This window comes from Loxodonta africana, chromosome 9 (genome assembly GCF_030014295.1).
Source record: "Loxodonta africana isolate mLoxAfr1 chromosome 9, mLoxAfr1.hap2, whole genome shotgun sequence".
Classification (NCBI taxonomy): Eukaryota; Metazoa; Chordata; class Mammalia; order Proboscidea; family Elephantidae; genus Loxodonta; species Loxodonta africana.
In genome coordinates this window covers 121,323,076-121,339,144 of record NC_087350.1, presented here as the reverse complement: position 1 = coordinate 121,339,144, position 16,069 = coordinate 121,323,076, and the positions used below count along the sequence as shown (strand labels likewise).

The following is a 16,069-nucleotide window of genomic DNA, read 5'->3' as shown; positions in this document are numbered from 1 at the left end:
GCGTTTGGTCACAAACACTTCCTGAGCCGCTGCGCAGCCCCATGCTGGGCACCCCAGACCCCAAGTGCCCCAGGTGGGCCCAGCCCCTCCCCTGCTGCACCTGTTCCCAGGGATGTGGCAGGACCCTGCCAAGCCCCCCACAGTAGTGGAGAGTAGCAGAGAGAGAGGGTACCTGGCTGGAAAGGGCTGGGGCAGTGGGCCAGCTGGTGGGAGGAGGACAGATGCCGCTCCTGAAAGTGGAGCCAGGGGTATGAGCTGGCCCCTTCCTGGCCCTTCCCAGCACGCCCCAAGTGGGGTCATGTGAACAAGTAGCAGGTGCGTGTCCTCCAGCCTGTGGGGGGCCCTGCTTCTGTGACATGGGGTCCTGGCTTAGACAGACCTGCCCCCAGGAGGAACCTGTCCCTGGTGAAGGAGCTGGGCGATCGAGCAGCCCAGGGCAGAGCTTGTGGCAACCTGGGCAATACCCACTACCTGCTGGGCAACTTCACGGAGGCCACCGCCTTCCACAAGGAGGTAAGCAGCAGGCAAGCGGGCAGGCAGCGCCCACACAGGGCAGGCCACGCAGTGGCCGCCTGGCTTGGTGGTCCGCTGTCAGCAGCAGGGCAGGACGGGACGGCCTGCCAGTTGGTCCTATGTTTGGCAGCGGGGTGGGGCTGCTGGGTGGCAAGGACGCCTCATCGGCCACCTTACCTGGTCCGCGCTTGGTCCTGGGGTCTCCTCTGGACACGTAGACGTTAGGCTGCTAACCTGGGCACAGTCCTCAGCTCAGCGGAGCGGGATCCTCTCTGGAGGCAGCCCCTTCCTGGGCCTCAGGTCTCTGTTTCCTCAGCGCCTGGCCATTGCCAAGGAGTTTGGTGACAAGGCGGCTGAGAGGAGGGCCTACAGCAACCTGGGGAACGCCCACATCTTCCTGGGACGCTTTGATGTCGCGGCAGAGTACTACAAGTAGGTGGCTCCCCAGCCCACCCCACCATGCCAGGCAGGTGGGCCCCGAGGAGGCCATAGGCTGAGGAGGGAGGAACTGCCATGCTTTCACCTGGCAGGCGTGACTGAGGCCTGTGTGTGCCAGGACCTCACGGCTCACCTTCGTGTTGCTGGCTGTGTGCTGGGCGTGGAAGACCACCACAGACAGACAGACAGACCGAACCCTGGGCTGAGGATGCTGGGGTGTCGGTCTTTGGGGGAAATGCCTTCCACGTTTACTCCTCATGCAGCTCTGGGCTACGAGTATAAGTGCCCGCCTGCACAGATGGGGAAACGGAGTCATGGGAGCATAGGACCATGTGGGCTGGTGGACACGGGCTTGTGTCAGGGCCCTGGGCTGGCCTGCTTCCTGGGAAAGCGGGTTTCTGAAACGTGCCCTCTCAGGACCCCAGAGGCGGGTACTGGCCTGGATCTCCCGTGGACAGCAGAGTCTCAGGGGTTAGGAACTTCCGGGTACTGGCAGAGCCTGGGGGTAGGGCCGGCACATCTGCCTGGTCCCAGCAGCCCGTCACTGCTCCACCAGTGGGCTTCCCGCAGTGCCCACCTTCTGCCCCGGAGTGGGGGGTTGTGAACAGTGCCATCCCCTGGCCCTGACCTGCTGGAGGTGGGGACACTGGACCCTCCCTTCCTGGGGGGACTGACCACTGCCCGCCCTCTCCACAGGAAGACGCTGCAGCTGTCACGGCAGCTGAAGGACCAGGCAGTGGAGGCGCAGGCCTGCTACAGCCTGGGCAATACCTACACGCTGCTGCAGGACCACGAGCGAGCCGCCGAGTACCACCTGCGCCATCTGCTCATCGCCCAGGAGCTGGCCGACAGGTGCGGTGCCCACCTGGCTCAGCCGCAACCTGTTACAGCTGCAGAAGCCCCAGCCCCAGGCCCGAGCCCTGCTCTGCTGCCAGCCAACCCTGTGGTCCTGACCCTGGGCCCCAGCCTCCCCAGTCCTGGTGACAGCGGCCGAGGACTGAGCCAGAGCGTGGCTGTTGCCCTCAGTCACCCAGCCCATTACTCCTCTGAGAGGTCTCTTCCCTCACACCCACTACCCACTGCTATGGAGTTGATTCCAACTCATGGCGACCCTGTAGGACACAGCAGAGCTGCCCCATTGGGTTTCCCAGGCCGTGATCTTTATGGAGGCAGACTGCCACATCTTTCTCCCTCGGAGCGGCTGGTGGGTTCAAATCGCTGACCTTTTGGTTAGCAGCCGAGTGCTTCTAACTACTGCCCCACCAGGGCTCTCTTCTCTCCCCATACCGAAAACAAAAAAACCAAACCCGTTGCCGTCTAGTCAAATGGTTAAGCGTTTAGCTGCTAACCAGAAGGTCTGCAGTTCGAATCCACCAGCCGTTCCTTGGAAGCCCACGGGGCAGTTCTACTTTGTTCTATAGGGTCACTGTGAGTTTCTCCCCATACACGTGTTTAAACATCAGCCTTTAGGGAGGTGGATGGGTTATAGGTTCCTGAACATAGTCACTGGTAGGCATAGTTCTTCCCCTGGGTGGGTAGTGGCCAGGATGGGACTCAAAGCCGTGGGTCTTCAGGCTTCTTGTGGGGAGTAGACAGGAGGGGGTCTTTCAAAATCCAGGGGGTTTAGAAAGGGCCCATGGGACTGGAGTTGAGGTGGGGTGAGTGGGGCAGTAAGAGCTGTGCCAGCCCTAGGGGGGAAGCAAGGCTGTGAGAGAGACCCTGCCAAGCAGAGGGTGCCCATCCTGCTCTCCCTGCCCTGCCAGCCCAGCTGTGGCTGCCCCCATGTGCTGGGAGGATCCAGAGCACCCCGACTCGAGGCAGGGCCATGTCACTACGGGACAGGCTCTGGAGTACCTCCCTGAGGGCTGCGGGTTTGTGGAGGTCCTGGTTTCACAGTGTGGTCACTGTGGCCTATTGGTGCCCCTCAGGGCTGGGGGCCTCTTGGTGACAGCTGGGGCCACACAGCCTCCTGGGGTCACAGGTGGTGCCTGAGGCCTGAGGGTCAGCAGCTGAGCTGGGCTGCCACCTCTGTCCCTTCCAGGGTCCGTCCTGAGGCCCAGGGCTGTCCACTGTGTCCACAGGCTCCTGGCCACCAGGAGGCTGGGGCTTGGATGGTTGGTGCCTGGGGCGTGTAGTGCAGGCATTGACTCTGTTCCTCCCCACAGAGTGGGCGAGGGCCGGGCGTGCTGGAGTCTGGGGAACGCCTACGTGTCCATGGGGAGCCCTGCTCAGGCCCTGACCTTCGCCAAGAAGCACCTGGAGATCTCTCAGGAGGTGAGCTGCACTGGAGCCCCACTCCCATCCCAGGCTGCCTCTCCAGACCTTCCAGGCCCTTCTGCCCTGCCTCGTCCCTTCTGGAGTGTCCCCCACTGTCCTTCCTGGGCTGGCATGGTGTGCTGCGGGGCTGCCTTCCTCACCTTCAGAGGCCTCATGGCTGCTTTTCTGCTGGGGCCAGGGATGGGGGTACTGTTCCCCCCCAGCCTGTGAGGTGGGGGTGCTGTTCCCCCCAGCCTGTGGGGTGGGGGTGCTTCTCCCCGCGGCCTTTTGGGTGGGGGTGCTGTTTCCCCCAGCCTGTGGGGTAGGGGGTGCTTTTCCCCCCAGCCTTTTGTGTGGGGGTGCTGTTCCCCCGAGCCTGTGAGGTGGGGGTGCTGTTCCCCCCAGCCTTTTGGGTGGGGGTGCTCTTGCCCCAAGCCTGTGAGGTGGGGGTGGTGTTCCCCCCAGCCTGTGGGGTGGGGGGTACCATTTCCTCCAGCCTTTGGGGTGGGGGTGCTGTTCCCCCAGCCTGTGGGGTGGGGGGTGCTGTTCCCCTAGCTTATAGAGTGGGGGGGTGGTGTTCCCCCAGCCTGTGGGGTGAGGGCCACCCATCCCTGAAACATTAGTGTCCACTCAGGCTGACCCAAGGCCTGATTCTCCTGTTTTCCCACCTCTCAGTGGAAGCTCCACCAGGGACAGGCCAGGCTGGGCCATGGGGTTGCCTTGCCCAACAACCAAGGTGAAAAACAGTCTGCCCAAAGCAGCCAGGGACACCTTCCCTCAGCCCCAAATCTTTCCCGGAAGCAGAGCCTCCCTCCTTTGTGGATGACTCAGGGACTGTGGGGCCCTCCCACCCAGGACCCTGCCTTCATCCCTGGTTCTGTGCTCAGGGCAGCTGTGGGCTGGGACAGCAGCTGACCCCAGCCTTCCCCCTCCTCACCTCACCCTGTTCCTGCTCCTCTGGCCTCGCCTCCAGGAAGCAGCCCCAATAAAAGGGCACGTCTCCCTCAGGCTTGCTCCCCAGTCTGTCCATGCTAAAATGGCCAAGGCACCCTGGATTGCCTCAGCTGTGTGTGGAGGCACCTGGGTGGAGGACCACAGGGGCTCAGGTGGAGGTGGGCTCCTGGGGCTCTGGGCAAGAGGACAGGAGTGCTCACGGGAAGAGGGTCAGCTGCCTTGTGGCTGCTCAAGCCTGAACCCCCACCTCCTTGCCCTTTTCTGAGGTGACTTAGGCAAATGGGCTTGTACCAGGAGATGTAAATCACTTGGGGAGGTCCTCCCTGAGCACGGAGCAGGGGAGAGAGAGAGGCCGGGTTCTCAGGTGCCTGAGGGAATAGGACAGCCCTGGGCTGAGGGCCCCCATGTCGCAGGCCACACTGCCTGAGACCCTAGCCTGGGGGACAGAGGACAGAGAACAGCCTTGGGCTGAGGGCCCCCATGTCACAGGCCGTGCTGCCTGAGACCCCAGCCTGTCTGGGGTCTGAGAGGGGGCTGTAGGGGGCCCATAGCACCCCCCACCCAGAGACAGATGCCTAGACTTCGCTGCCAGAGACACAGTGATTCCCCTGCCCCCCAGCCAGTTGGCCCAGGGGTCTGTCCCCTGGGAGCCCCCAGCAGAGCCACTGTTCCTGCCAGTGCCTCACCCCACCCCACTTGATGCAGATCGGGGACCGCAACGGGGAGCTCACAGCCCGCATGAACGTGGCGCAGCTGCAGCTGGTCCTGGGCCGGCTATCCAGCCCGGCAGCCACAGAGAAGCCTGACCTGGCTGGCTATGAGGCCCAAGGTGGGTCTGGGGAAGGGTGCAGTTGGGGCCAATCAGGCAGAAGTTGGGAGGACCGCCTTGTGGGGGAAGGCACCGGCCCGTGCTGTGCCCAAGGACAGCACTGGCACCCGGCTGTGAGGCCCAAGGAGGGGGTTCTGTCCCCACACAGAGGAGGCTTTCCAGCAGGCTGAGTCGGTGACAGGGCCACTTCTGGAGGTAGGTGTGAGCACCCCAGTCCTCTGCCCTGCCTCAGGAGCTGAGTGTGTCTGTGGACAGCATGTCCAGGGCTGGGGCACAGACAGTGTCCCTCAGGGCAAGTGCAAGGTCGGGGAGACAGGCAGGTCAGGGTGGAGATGGACGTTCAGGGTGGGGGCAGCCCCCACACGTGTACCGCCCACATCCCTGCTGGCACTGGGGGCTGCTGGGCACAGGAAGGGAGGGAATGCCCCTCCCTGCTGCTCAGGGGCGTCTGCCCCCACCCACTCTCAGTAGGATCAGCACTGCCCCCATCTTCTCTCCTGGCTGAAGACCCTCTCTCCAGGGGGCATGGCGGGTGGCCCTAGGGAAAGTGCCCATGTCACACGGGAGGGGGCGCTGGGGAGGGGCAAGACCCTGGGTCCGTGTGTCTCAGGGAGCAGCGGCATGCACAGGGACTTAACCTCGAGACCGGTGGGGTGGCCGAGGAGTACGACGACCTCGTTCACGGCCAATGCTCGTCCATGCAGGTCAGCAGCCTGCACACATGAGCACAGAATGTCTTCACAGAGCAGACAGGTGAATAAATGGGCGGGCAGCCGGCTGCCGGGCCCCCACAACCCATGGTGCCCAAGTTTGCTCCCTGGGTGCCAGCCCTCCCCCAGGGCCCACCAGGTGGTCTCTCCTAGGTCTGCCAAGAACAAGGCTCAGGGAGCCAGTCCCCGAATATGGGGCTGGGCCCCAGGGACCCTTCATGGTCCCTGGCTATGGGGGTGGGCCCTGTGGTTTTCCTGGTTTGCCTTTTCTGTCCCAATGGAAACCCATGATCTTCACTAAATGGGGCTCTGCCCACACCCCATGTAGTGATTGCGGCAGATGTGGGCACTGTGGGCCTTCTGACAGCGGCCTGTGGTGGGAAGTCAGGGGCATGCCCTCCCCCAGGGAACTCACGCAGAACACAGAGCAGAGGGAGGGTGCTGAAGGGCAGGGTCCCCAGGACATGCAGGTGGATCCACCCACCAGGGGGTTTTCTGAGGGGAAGCGGATCTGCAAAGTGCTCCAGGTGCCCACCCTGAGTCCCAGCCCAGCGCCCCATCCTGGCCACCACCTGCAGTGGGGGCCCACTGGGCCCTGTATCTGGAACAGCCCCACAGGCTGCCAGCCCCAGGACTCTGACTTTGTTGTCTTGTGCAAGCCAGGGAAGGGGAGAGATGGCAGATAACATCCTGGCTGCACTGGCACAAGGCTGCTCTGTCTTCTCCTGCCTCCTCTGCTCTGCCTGCCTGCTGGGACCCTTCCTGGCCAGGGGCCTCTAGACAGCAGTCCCTGGAAGCCCCCTACCCACAGGTCTGGCGCTGCCAGCTGCCAGCTACCGTTGAACATTAGAGAAAGCCGCTTGGGGAGGGCAGCAGCAGTAGGTAGGGCTGGGGCTGGGCAGCCCTGCGAATGGGCCCTGGAAGAGGGCAGGGGCTTGGACTGTCCCAGGTGTGAGAGGACAACCAAAGGTCTGACAGTGGGGCATCATCACCCACTTGCTCTATGTGTGGAGACCTGCTTGGCTGCTGCCTTCAGGAAGCTGTCTAATGGGGTGGGGGAGCAGATGCATGCCCAGAGCGCGTCAGTGTGGTTGGGGCCACAGGGGCCAGGGACCCAGCCGCCAGCCTTTTATGCAGCTAGAGGACAAAGAGCCAGCTGCAGCCGTGAGGTTACCCCCACAATCTGGGCTGGCCCCCTAGAAGAGGCCCTGATATATGTCTGGGTGATTGGGGACACCTCCCTGGCTGCCCCCGGCTGTCCCCTTGGTCTGTGAGCCCGTGAGACCAGGAAAGCTCCCAGGCCTGGCCCCTTGGCTGGAGGACAGAAATGTAGTCCTCCTGGCTTCCCAGTGAGGGTGCAGAGGGGACGAAGCATGCTGGGTGGTGGGGCCACTCACCTCTCCCAGTTTTCACTCCACTGCCATTGGCTGCATGGTGGCTGTGTCAGGGGGAGGACGCACTGAGCCCTGCATGCTACCCACCCGCCCTCCCTGGGGCCCTGACTGGTTGGTGGACCTCTGAGTAGGGGGTGAGGACAAGGTCTCATTCCAGGGCTGGGGACCCCTGCAGGGACAAGCAGAGAAGGAGCAGATCTAACCCAGGTCCTGACCTCGGCCCTCAGGCACTGCGTGGAGGATGGGGCGAAAGGGCTAGGCAGGGACAGCGTGGCCAGGAAGGGTTGGGTTCTGGGTCTGCTTTGGGGATGGCGTGAAAGGATTTCCAGAGGGAGGTGGAGAGTGAAAGCAAGGAGCCAGTTGCCTGTTGGGGTGGCCTGTCTGCTGGGACAAGGTTCCTGGAGATGCCTCCTGGGCCTCCTGGTGGTGGGCACCAGTTGGCAGTTGGACACAAACATCCAGACGGGGCCAGCGACAGGAACAGTGACGACAGTGTGATGGTCAGACCTGGGGGAGCGTCTGATGTTTCCAGACCTTGCCCTTGGAGGCAGGCGGGGCGGGGCCCCATCAGGGCGGGCTCTAGGCAAGGGGCTGTTGGAACTGGCTGGATTTAGAGCACCTCAGCACCCTGTCCCAGACAGAGGGTGCATTTAGCCAGCCGAGGCCTCCCACCAACCTTCCCGCCCGCGCCTGGTCATGAAGGGGCCCGCCCCGGAGCCAGGCTCAGACAAGCTTCGTCTCATACGGGCATTCCAGCTGCCACCTCGGCCGGGCACCCACCGTGCAGTGTTGTGGTGGAGGTTTACGCAGCAGTCCAAGGCCCCGGGCCCTGCTGACAAGGTGGGGAAACTGAGTTGGTCCCCCAGGTCACATGGCGGGAGATGGCGGCGGATTTTCCCTGGGTGTGGTGAGTAGGAGATGCCCCCCGGTGGGCAGGGGGTGGGGTGGATGATGCCTGCAGCTGTTTGGTTCTGGAGCAGTCCCCCCATTTCTTCCTTGCCCTCAGTTTCTGCCTCAGAGGTGCCTTCCTACTCCGGGGTGGGTAGTGGGCAGCCCTTCAGAGAGGGAGGGGAGCCTGGCCCCAGCCTGGCCCCATCCTCTCAGTCTCCCTCAGCCTCAAAACATGGGCTCTGGCGGGTGGCCTGAGGTGGCACCATCTCAAACCAAGTGCCAGCCTAAGTCAGAATGTGGCCAGCTGAAAGGAGCCATGGGGGCTGGGGGGTCCTCGGGGCAGAAGCAGGACAGCAGTGACCCCCATGCCAGGGGAGCCGTGCTCTGGGGCCATCGTGCTGGGGCAAAAGGGGCAGCACATGGCTATGCTCCGGACATGGGGCTGCATCAGCTCGGGCAGGAGCTGGCTGGCTGCCTCCTTGGTCAGACCGCTGGAGCCACCCCTTGGACGAGCTCCTGGGACATTTCTGGGCCACTTGAGCACAGAGAACAAGGCATGGGTTCCTCAGAGCCCGGAGGCCAGGACAGGGAAAAGGGCACAGCCCCCAGCCCCTATCTTCTTCTAGCCGGTCCTAGTGAAGCTCTAGACATCATAGGTTCGGGCACGTCTGGGGGCCCCCGAGAGGCACCCTGCAAAAGGGACCCCACAGGGCACCTGGACCTGGCCAGCAGAGGGGTAGGAGGACCAGCCCTGGGCCGGACCTGAAGTCCCCGGCTCTCTACTCCCCTCCCCTCCACACTGACCATTTCAGAACCTGCCCAATTTACATGAGAAACGGGGTTGCTATGGGCAGGGGTGCTCACAGCCAAGCCCCACCTGGGGTCCAGTGGTCTACCAGCTGGTTCTCCTTCATATCTAGACCCCACTCCATGTTCGTCACACACGCACACCCACCCATCTCTCGGCCAAGTTCTCCTTCACGTCCCACCCCCCACTGTCTTTCCCAGGTTCTAGTCACACCGCCGCCCCACCTCTTCCAGGTTCTCTTCACACATACTCCCACAGTGTCTTTCCTGGGTTTTCTTTGCCACCCCCCACCCCACTGTCTGTCTCCAAGGTTCTCATTCCTCCCCCAGTCCTTCCCCCAGGTTCTCTTCACACACAAACACACACACACACACACACACGCCTCTCTCTCCCTGGTTCTCCACACACACACACACACACACACACGCCTCTCTCTCCCTGGTTCTCTTCACACACACAAACACACACATGCCTCTCCCTGGTTCTCTTCACACATGCACACATAGTGTCTCAGGTTCTGTTCACACACACACACACACACACACACACACACACACACACACACACCCACAGCCTCTCTCCTGGGGTCTTGGCACACACACCCACAGTCTCTCTCCTGGGGTCTTGGCACAAACACACACACTCTCTCTCTCTCTCCTGGGGTCTTTTCACTCCCTCCCCAGTCTCTTTCCTTGGTTCTCCTTCCTCCCCCAGTCTCTCCCAGGGTGTCTTCATGTCGTGGCTCCATCACACAGATGTGCTTATCTGTCCCCTTGTTCTGGCTGCCTTCCAGAGGGGAACCTCACGAGGGTAGGCTCTCTCTCATGCCCTGGCCGCCTTTCCTCTCCTGCACAGGATCCCCTTTGTGGCGGAGGTCTGGGTGTTGGGGTGCAGGCAGAGCAGCACGCACTGAGGCAAGGTGAGGCGACGGTGTGCCATGTGCCCTGGGACTGTAGGGGCAGTGGTGATGGCTCTCCCTACTGCCAGGCGGCCACTCTCCTCCCACAGCTGTGGCCAGAGGAGGTGGGGGTCCCAAGTGCTGCTGTCATCCCCACCCTGCCCACTCCACCCTCTGCCATGGGCGGGAGCTCAGGAAGGCCCTCAGGTGGGCCTGGCCTTGGGCATTCCTCTGAGGCCTGGGCTTACGGTGGGTGTCGAGGCAGAACTAGAGGTCCGTCCAACCTGCCACAAGGCAGAGTGTGGTGAGGCCTCAGGAGGTGGGTGAGGAAGGGGAAGACCACGGTAGCTTCCTGGAGGCGGCAGTTGGGCAGAGTCTCAGGCTCTTGGTGCACAGATGGTAGCGGGAAAGGCATCCCAGACGGAAGGAACAGTGCAAGCTAAGGCTGGTGAAGCACAGGGCATGGGTCGGGAGAGAGCCAGGTCCAGAGGCCAGGAATTGAAACTTATAGGAGAGAGAAAGGGCTGAGCAACAGAGCCAGGCCTCCCTCTGGCCTCCAGCCAGGGGTGCCAGGGGTGACAGAGAGGACACAGGGTCACTGCGTCTGCCTCACAGCAACCATGCAATTCAGAAAGGTGCTCCTCTGGCCCCTGGGTGGTCGGCTGCCTCACCCTGGGCTCCACTGGGTGAGGTGAGGGCAGGTCTGGCATAGGGGGCCAGAGGCATAGGGGTGTGCGCCCAGCTGACCAGGCCCTGCTGTCTTCCAGGGGCCAGGCCCAAGAGGACACAGAGGCTGAGCACAGAAACCTGGGACCTGCTGAGGCCCCCCCTGGAGCGGGTGAGTGGAGCTCGGGTGGGTGGGCTGGCTGGCACCTGGAGACAGGTTAGAGGCAGAGCCGTGGCCCTAGGGTAATGGGCTGGGGCACAGTGTTTGCTCAGCACCCTCCGCTCCATCCTGCCACCTGCTGCAAGATAAATGCGCCTTTGGTGCCTGAGCCCAGGAGGGCCCATCTGCTGCCCTCCCTGCTGCCCCTGAGAGGCCCTGCTCCCTTGCACACCACCACCCACCTTCTCAGCCTTCTCCCTGGGGGACCAAGGTGCCATCAGTACAGACTGCAGATTCCCTGGGCCCCCGCCTAGCTGCTGTGTGGCCAGTTTCCTGGCGGACCCACAGACGGGGATGCAGCTTGGTCTGCTCACAGCTTTTTCTACCCAGAGGCAACTCAAAGCTCTTACAAGTGCAGAAATAGCCAGTTCGGCCAAGTCAGGGCCTGGCAGGTTGGGGGCCTGGGCCCGCTCTGCCTGCAGGCCGGAGGGGTGCTGTGTGTGCAGCTGGGACTAGTGGTGCCAGGACAAGGCTCAGGCAGGTCTGGTCACCACTGCCATGAGAAGGATGTCATGCTGGGTGGCTGACCGGCTCACCTAGAGCCACACGTCCCTAGACACCTGTCTAGTGCCCCTTCATGCCACCCTTTGCCTTCGCTGGCCTGCACCCCCTCTGTAGAGCCTGAGCACCCGCCTCATGCATGCATCCCCTGGGGTGCCTGCCTGCCTGCCTTGAAGGGTCCGTGGGGCGTTTGAGGGGAATTGCTAGTGGCCCCCCCACATCCAGCCTTCTCCCCTCCCCAGGAGCAGAATGGAGACAGCCACCATGCAGGGGACTGGCGGGGGCCGGGCCAGGATGCATTCCCCCTGCCAGTAAGGAGCAGGAAGTACCAGGAGGGCCCGGACACTGCTGAGCGGAGGCCCCGGGAGGGCAGCCACTCCCCGCTAGACAGCACGGACGTCCAGGTGCAGGTGCCTCGAGCGGTATGTGGGGCACCATGAAGGCAGGGTCGGGCTGGGAGGGAGACACGCCTGAAAACCACATGGCACCCACCCCACCCATACCATCCAGTAGAGCCGGCCTGGGAGCCCAGCTAGGGTCAGTCACAGGGAGGCAGTGGACGGTCCACCCCTGGGTGGCATGAGGAGCTGGGTCATGGACAGTGGCGGTACAGGGACAGCGGGCAGAAGTGGCTCGGGGATGTGTCCCTGCTCAGATTGGATCCCCTCCATCGGCGGTCCTAGAGAGAGGACCCTGTCCCCTGAACCTTGGGTCTTCTTCTGTAAAAAGGGCCGTTACTGATACTGTATCGTCATCGTTGAGAGGCCTGGCTCTGCCCCGCCCTCTGGGCTTTGGGGTCTGAGGAGGCGCTGCTGGGTGTGGTCTGGGGCAGGGGTGAGGAGCGGGCCAGGGCCGGCCTCAGGGCAGGAACAAGGTAGCCTAGGCAGGGTCTGGGGTTTTGGAGTGGGCTCCATTGCAAGGAGATCAGGGGAAGGGAGTAAGGGAGGGAAGACGGTTGTGGTGGGATCCGAGGGCTGGGGATGCCTTGATTCCAGGGCACTGGGGAGCCACAGAGGGCTCTGGAGCAGGAAAGGGCCTGGCCTGGGTTCCACCAGCCTCCCCCCTTGCATGTGCCGATTCACCCTGTTTACCAGGGCCAGGCAGGAGCCGCGCACCCACCCCAGGCCAGCCCAGAGGGAAGGGTCAGGACAGCAGCTCCGGTGCCCGCGGAGGGTAGGGGGGAGTGCAGCATGGGTGCCTCGTGTGCGCAGACTCACACATGAACACGAACCAGGACACGCACACAGGTCACTCCACTGGCCTGCATGCCCAGGTTGGTCAGGGAAGCCGTGGCCTTGGGCAGCCTGGGGCAGCCGGGCTGAGCGGGGCAGGGTGGCAGAGCCTGTGTCCCCAGCTGCTGGGGATACTTTTGTCTTTCTGTGACTCACTGTACCCTTAAGCTGTACCAGTCTCCCCGCAGGAGGGCTATTTTTAAAGTCTCCCCAAAAAGGCAGCCAACAGCAAGCACCCCCCCCACCTGTCTTGTTCTCCCCATGTTCTGCTGGAGTGTGGGGAGGTGACGGGCAGGCATACCTGGTCCTGGGTCCAGCCTGCCTCTCCCCAGTGGGGTCTCCAGGGATGTTGTTTAACTTCTCAGCCCCTTGTTTGTCACGGCAGCCAGTAAGACCATGGGAGGGGGCACTGAACGGCCACCAGCCTCAGTTTTCCTTAGAAGCCAACGGCCGTCGTAACCAAGGCCACTCAGCCTGACGGCAGTGGGGGTCAGGCCATACTGGCTGATGCCAAGGGCAACCCTGGAATGGGGAGGACCTCGACCCCTCCCAATCCTCCTGCAGCCCCTGCCCTAGGGACTGGGGGCTTTTCCCAGGCTGGCTGTCTTTGGAAAGAAGCCAGGGGCCTGGAGGTCAGAGTGGGAAAGTGCTTTTCAAATAGGATCCCATCCACCGTCCCTGCAGCTGAGCATGAGCCCTGCTGCTGCGCTGGGGGATCCACCGTGGCGTTTAAGGAGTGCGACCCGTGCCTGTGTGTGTGCGTGTGTGCATGTGAGAGACTGCGAGGGCGGGGACTGGGAGGGCCCTCATCCTGGATGACTCCTATTTAAGCACCGGGCTAAGTGCTTGGTGTGTCCCAGGAGTGAGGCGGCCAGCGGTGGTCACAGCGGGTGGTGGGTTCTTGGTGTCCTGCCAGCATCCTGCCTTAACTTCTGGCCCCTGCTGTGGTGAGAGCTCTGTGACCCGGCGTGAGTGTGAGTCCCAAGGGGTAGTCCTGGACATGGCAGAGGACCCACTGGGTTCAGGCCACAGAGCCCTCCTCCTGGGGCTCCAAGCCCTGCAGAGGGGCCATGCCTGGGTGGGCTGGGGGCTGGAGAGCGTGAGCGGGCAGAGGGATGGGTGAGCGGTCAGCCAGGTGGTGAGAGGTCAGCAGGGTGGGTGGTTAGTGGGGGGGGGTGAGTGGTCAGCAGGGGGCAGGTGGTCAGCAGAATGGACAGCCGGTGAGCAGGTGGGCAGTCAGCTCTCAGGCCTCCTCACCAGGGCAGGTGGTGGTGCGGGGGTGGGGGGCGGGTAAGGCATCCAGCCCTTTCTACTCTTTCCTTGCTGCCTCCCCTGGCTGTCCTCTGCCCCCGCCTGGGCTCCAGGGCAGCCTGAGGACTGGCCAGGCCGTTGGGAAGGGCATACCAGGGCTTGGGGGAGGGGCGCCTTTTTGTGACCAGTGTGAAGCTTTTCTTTCTCAGTAGGAGGAATTGGGGTTAAACTAAAGCAGGAGAGACTGGAGCCAGACTTTAGGAAGAACTGTGAAACCTTCAGGAAGGAAAAAGCTAGGGTTTGGGGTGAAGACGAGGGCATGTGTGCCTGCAAGGTCAGCTCCTCAAGGTCTGGCCTTTCCCAAGAGCAGCCTGGGCACGATTCACCAGGTCCCCGGGTCACCATGGGGGCCACAGCGCAATTGTCCCTCCAAGCGGGGGACGGCTGAGTCCACCCGCACCTGGCTGGGCCCCAGACACTCTGAAGCAGCCCCCATTCTGAACTGGGAGGCTCTTTGCTCTGGGGGTAGCCCCCTTCAGTCCCCCACTCCACTGGTGCTCAGGGAGATGCTGCCCTCCCAGCAGGCTGTCCCCTCTGTACCTCTGCAGGGCCCCAGCGCCTCTGGCCCCTCAGCCCTCCCTCTCCCTTCCCAGCTAGGGGGCGGGGCCGCAGGACAACAAAGCCCTTCAGGGCCTGGAACCTCCCGCCCACCTTGGCCCTGGGCCTGCCCCAGGGGAAGGGCCCCCCCAAGAACCCAGAGCTGGGGCGGGGTCTTGCCTCTGTGCTGCCACCTGCCGGCACGTGCAGGCACAGTGGGCCCAGCTTGGCCACCCCACCCCTAACCTTCCTTGTACCCACTTGCTGCCTCCACGGCCTGGGCCAGGCCAGCCCTGTCCAAGGCTGGCCCTGCCACTTGCCACATGTGCCCTCGAGCAGGGGGCTGGTTTCTGTGGAAGGGGTGGGCCTGGTGACAGCAGTCCCACCTCAAGCTGTTGGGAGTTGGGGGCCATGCATTCTGGCAGTCCCGGCACCAGCATCGGGGCCTGTCTGCTGACCTGGCCTCTCCCATCTTCTCACCCTTGCTCAGCAAGGCCTGTGCCAGCGCACACAGTAGCCAGGTGTTGGTGAGCCTGCAGGGTGAGCGGTTTAGGGTGAGGGATGTGGAAGGCAGGCTGGCCACTGACCCACCCCTGCCCCCAGAGCCTCCCGCGGGCCCCGTCCTCGGATGAGGAGTGCTTCTTCTTTGACCTGCTGAGCAAATCACAGAGCAGCCGCATGGATGACCAGCGCTGCCCCCTGGAGGATGGCCAGGCCGGTGCAGCCCCCACACTGGAGGATGGCCAGGCCGGTGCTGCCCCCACACTGGAGGACCGCATGGGTGAGCCCCCACCCCAGCCAGGCGCCGGCACAGGCGGGCACAGGGCACAGGGCTCCCCTCCCTCCACCCGGGGTGGCCGTGCAGCCTGCTGCAGAGAAGCACACAGAACCTCTGTGGTGCCACAGCTGGGAGCTGGCTGGCGGCTGGGGGCTCCAAGTTCCGACACCAGGCCGCGTGGCTTTCGGGGCAGGCAGGTCACCCCAAAGTGTCCCTTGTCACTGGAGCTGTCCCTCCCTCCCTCCCTCCTGGGCCTGAGCCGATGTCACGCTGCATCCTGGGCAAGCGTGTAATTACCTTGCCGCCCACCAGAACACACATGTCAGGGCTCGGGGCAGGCGTGGGAGGCAGGGCCTCCCCTCCTGTCAGCTCCTGACAGCCGGGGCACTCAGCACACTCACACAGACACGCCTGCCCACAGGGCACGGTGGGCGAGGCGGCTTCACACAGGCAAGAACTCCGGCCTGACTCCGCAGCAAGTGGGGTCAGCGGGGAACCCCCCAGCTCTGAGTACAGCCCCCAGGGCCCTACGCTAGCCTCACCCTCTGTCCCCCGCAGCCCAGTCCTCGCTGACGGCCTCCCCACAGACTGAGGAGTTCTTCGACCTCATTGCTAGCTCTCAGAGCCGCCGGCTGGATGACCAGCGGGCCAGCGTGGGCAGCCTGCCCGGGCTTCGCATCACCCCCAACAACCTGGGCCACCTGCGTGGTGACGCAGACCCCCAGGAGCCAGGGGATGAGTTCTTCAGCATGCTGATCAGATGCCAGGTAGGCCGGCAGCCTCTGAGCCCGCTGCCCCAGGGCTGGTCAGGCCACCTGGCTGAGAGCCACCGCCTGTCCCTCCCACCTGCAGTGGGGGTGCCCTAGCTCAGCAGAGCGGCGGGCTGACACAGCCTGGGTGCTCTGGGCCTGGAGCCACCACGGGAGCCCCCACGCTGGTGGGGAAATGAGAGCCACCCTGCACAGGTACCCCAACTATGCCCAGATGTCTCTGGTACAGGTGCTGGGGGCAGAGGGGTCACCAGGTCCCCAGGCTCATGGCCTCCACAAATGGATAGAGAAAACCCAGGGTTGGGGTGCCCTAGCAGGGGAGAGGGGCCAGGGAGCCCCTCGGGCTGGGCAGCTGGAGATGTC

The 16,069-nt window shown here is 63.5% G+C and overlaps 1 protein-coding gene across 7 annotated transcripts in view; it reads left to right on the top strand.

Annotated features, from left to right (window-relative positions):
* The window catches only part of GPSM1 (G protein signaling modulator 1), a 28,961-nt gene that overhangs the window by 10,552 nt on the left and 2,340 nt on the right, over nt 1–16,069 (top strand). For 3 of the 7 annotated variants that reach the window (XM_064290680.1, XM_064290679.1, XM_064290683.1), the window contains exons 5-13: nt 378–513; nt 830–945; nt 1,648–1,803; nt 3,117–3,225; nt 4,867–4,990; nt 10,459–10,529; nt 11,321–11,500; nt 14,762–14,939; nt 15,495–15,703. In XM_064290680.1, the coding sequence (XP_064146750.1) occupies nt 378–513; nt 830–945; nt 1,648–1,803; nt 3,117–3,225; nt 4,867–4,990; nt 10,459–10,529; nt 11,321–11,500; nt 14,762–14,939; nt 15,495–15,703 (1,279 nt within the window). Of the gene's footprint in view, nt 1–377; nt 514–829; nt 946–1,647; nt 1,804–3,116; nt 3,226–4,866; nt 4,991–9,648; nt 9,713–10,458; nt 10,530–11,320; nt 11,501–14,761; nt 14,940–15,494; nt 15,704–16,069 lie in introns of those variants that run through there. The other 4 variants (XM_064290681.1, XM_064290686.1, XM_064290682.1 and 1 more) reach the window with 3 other exon arrangements.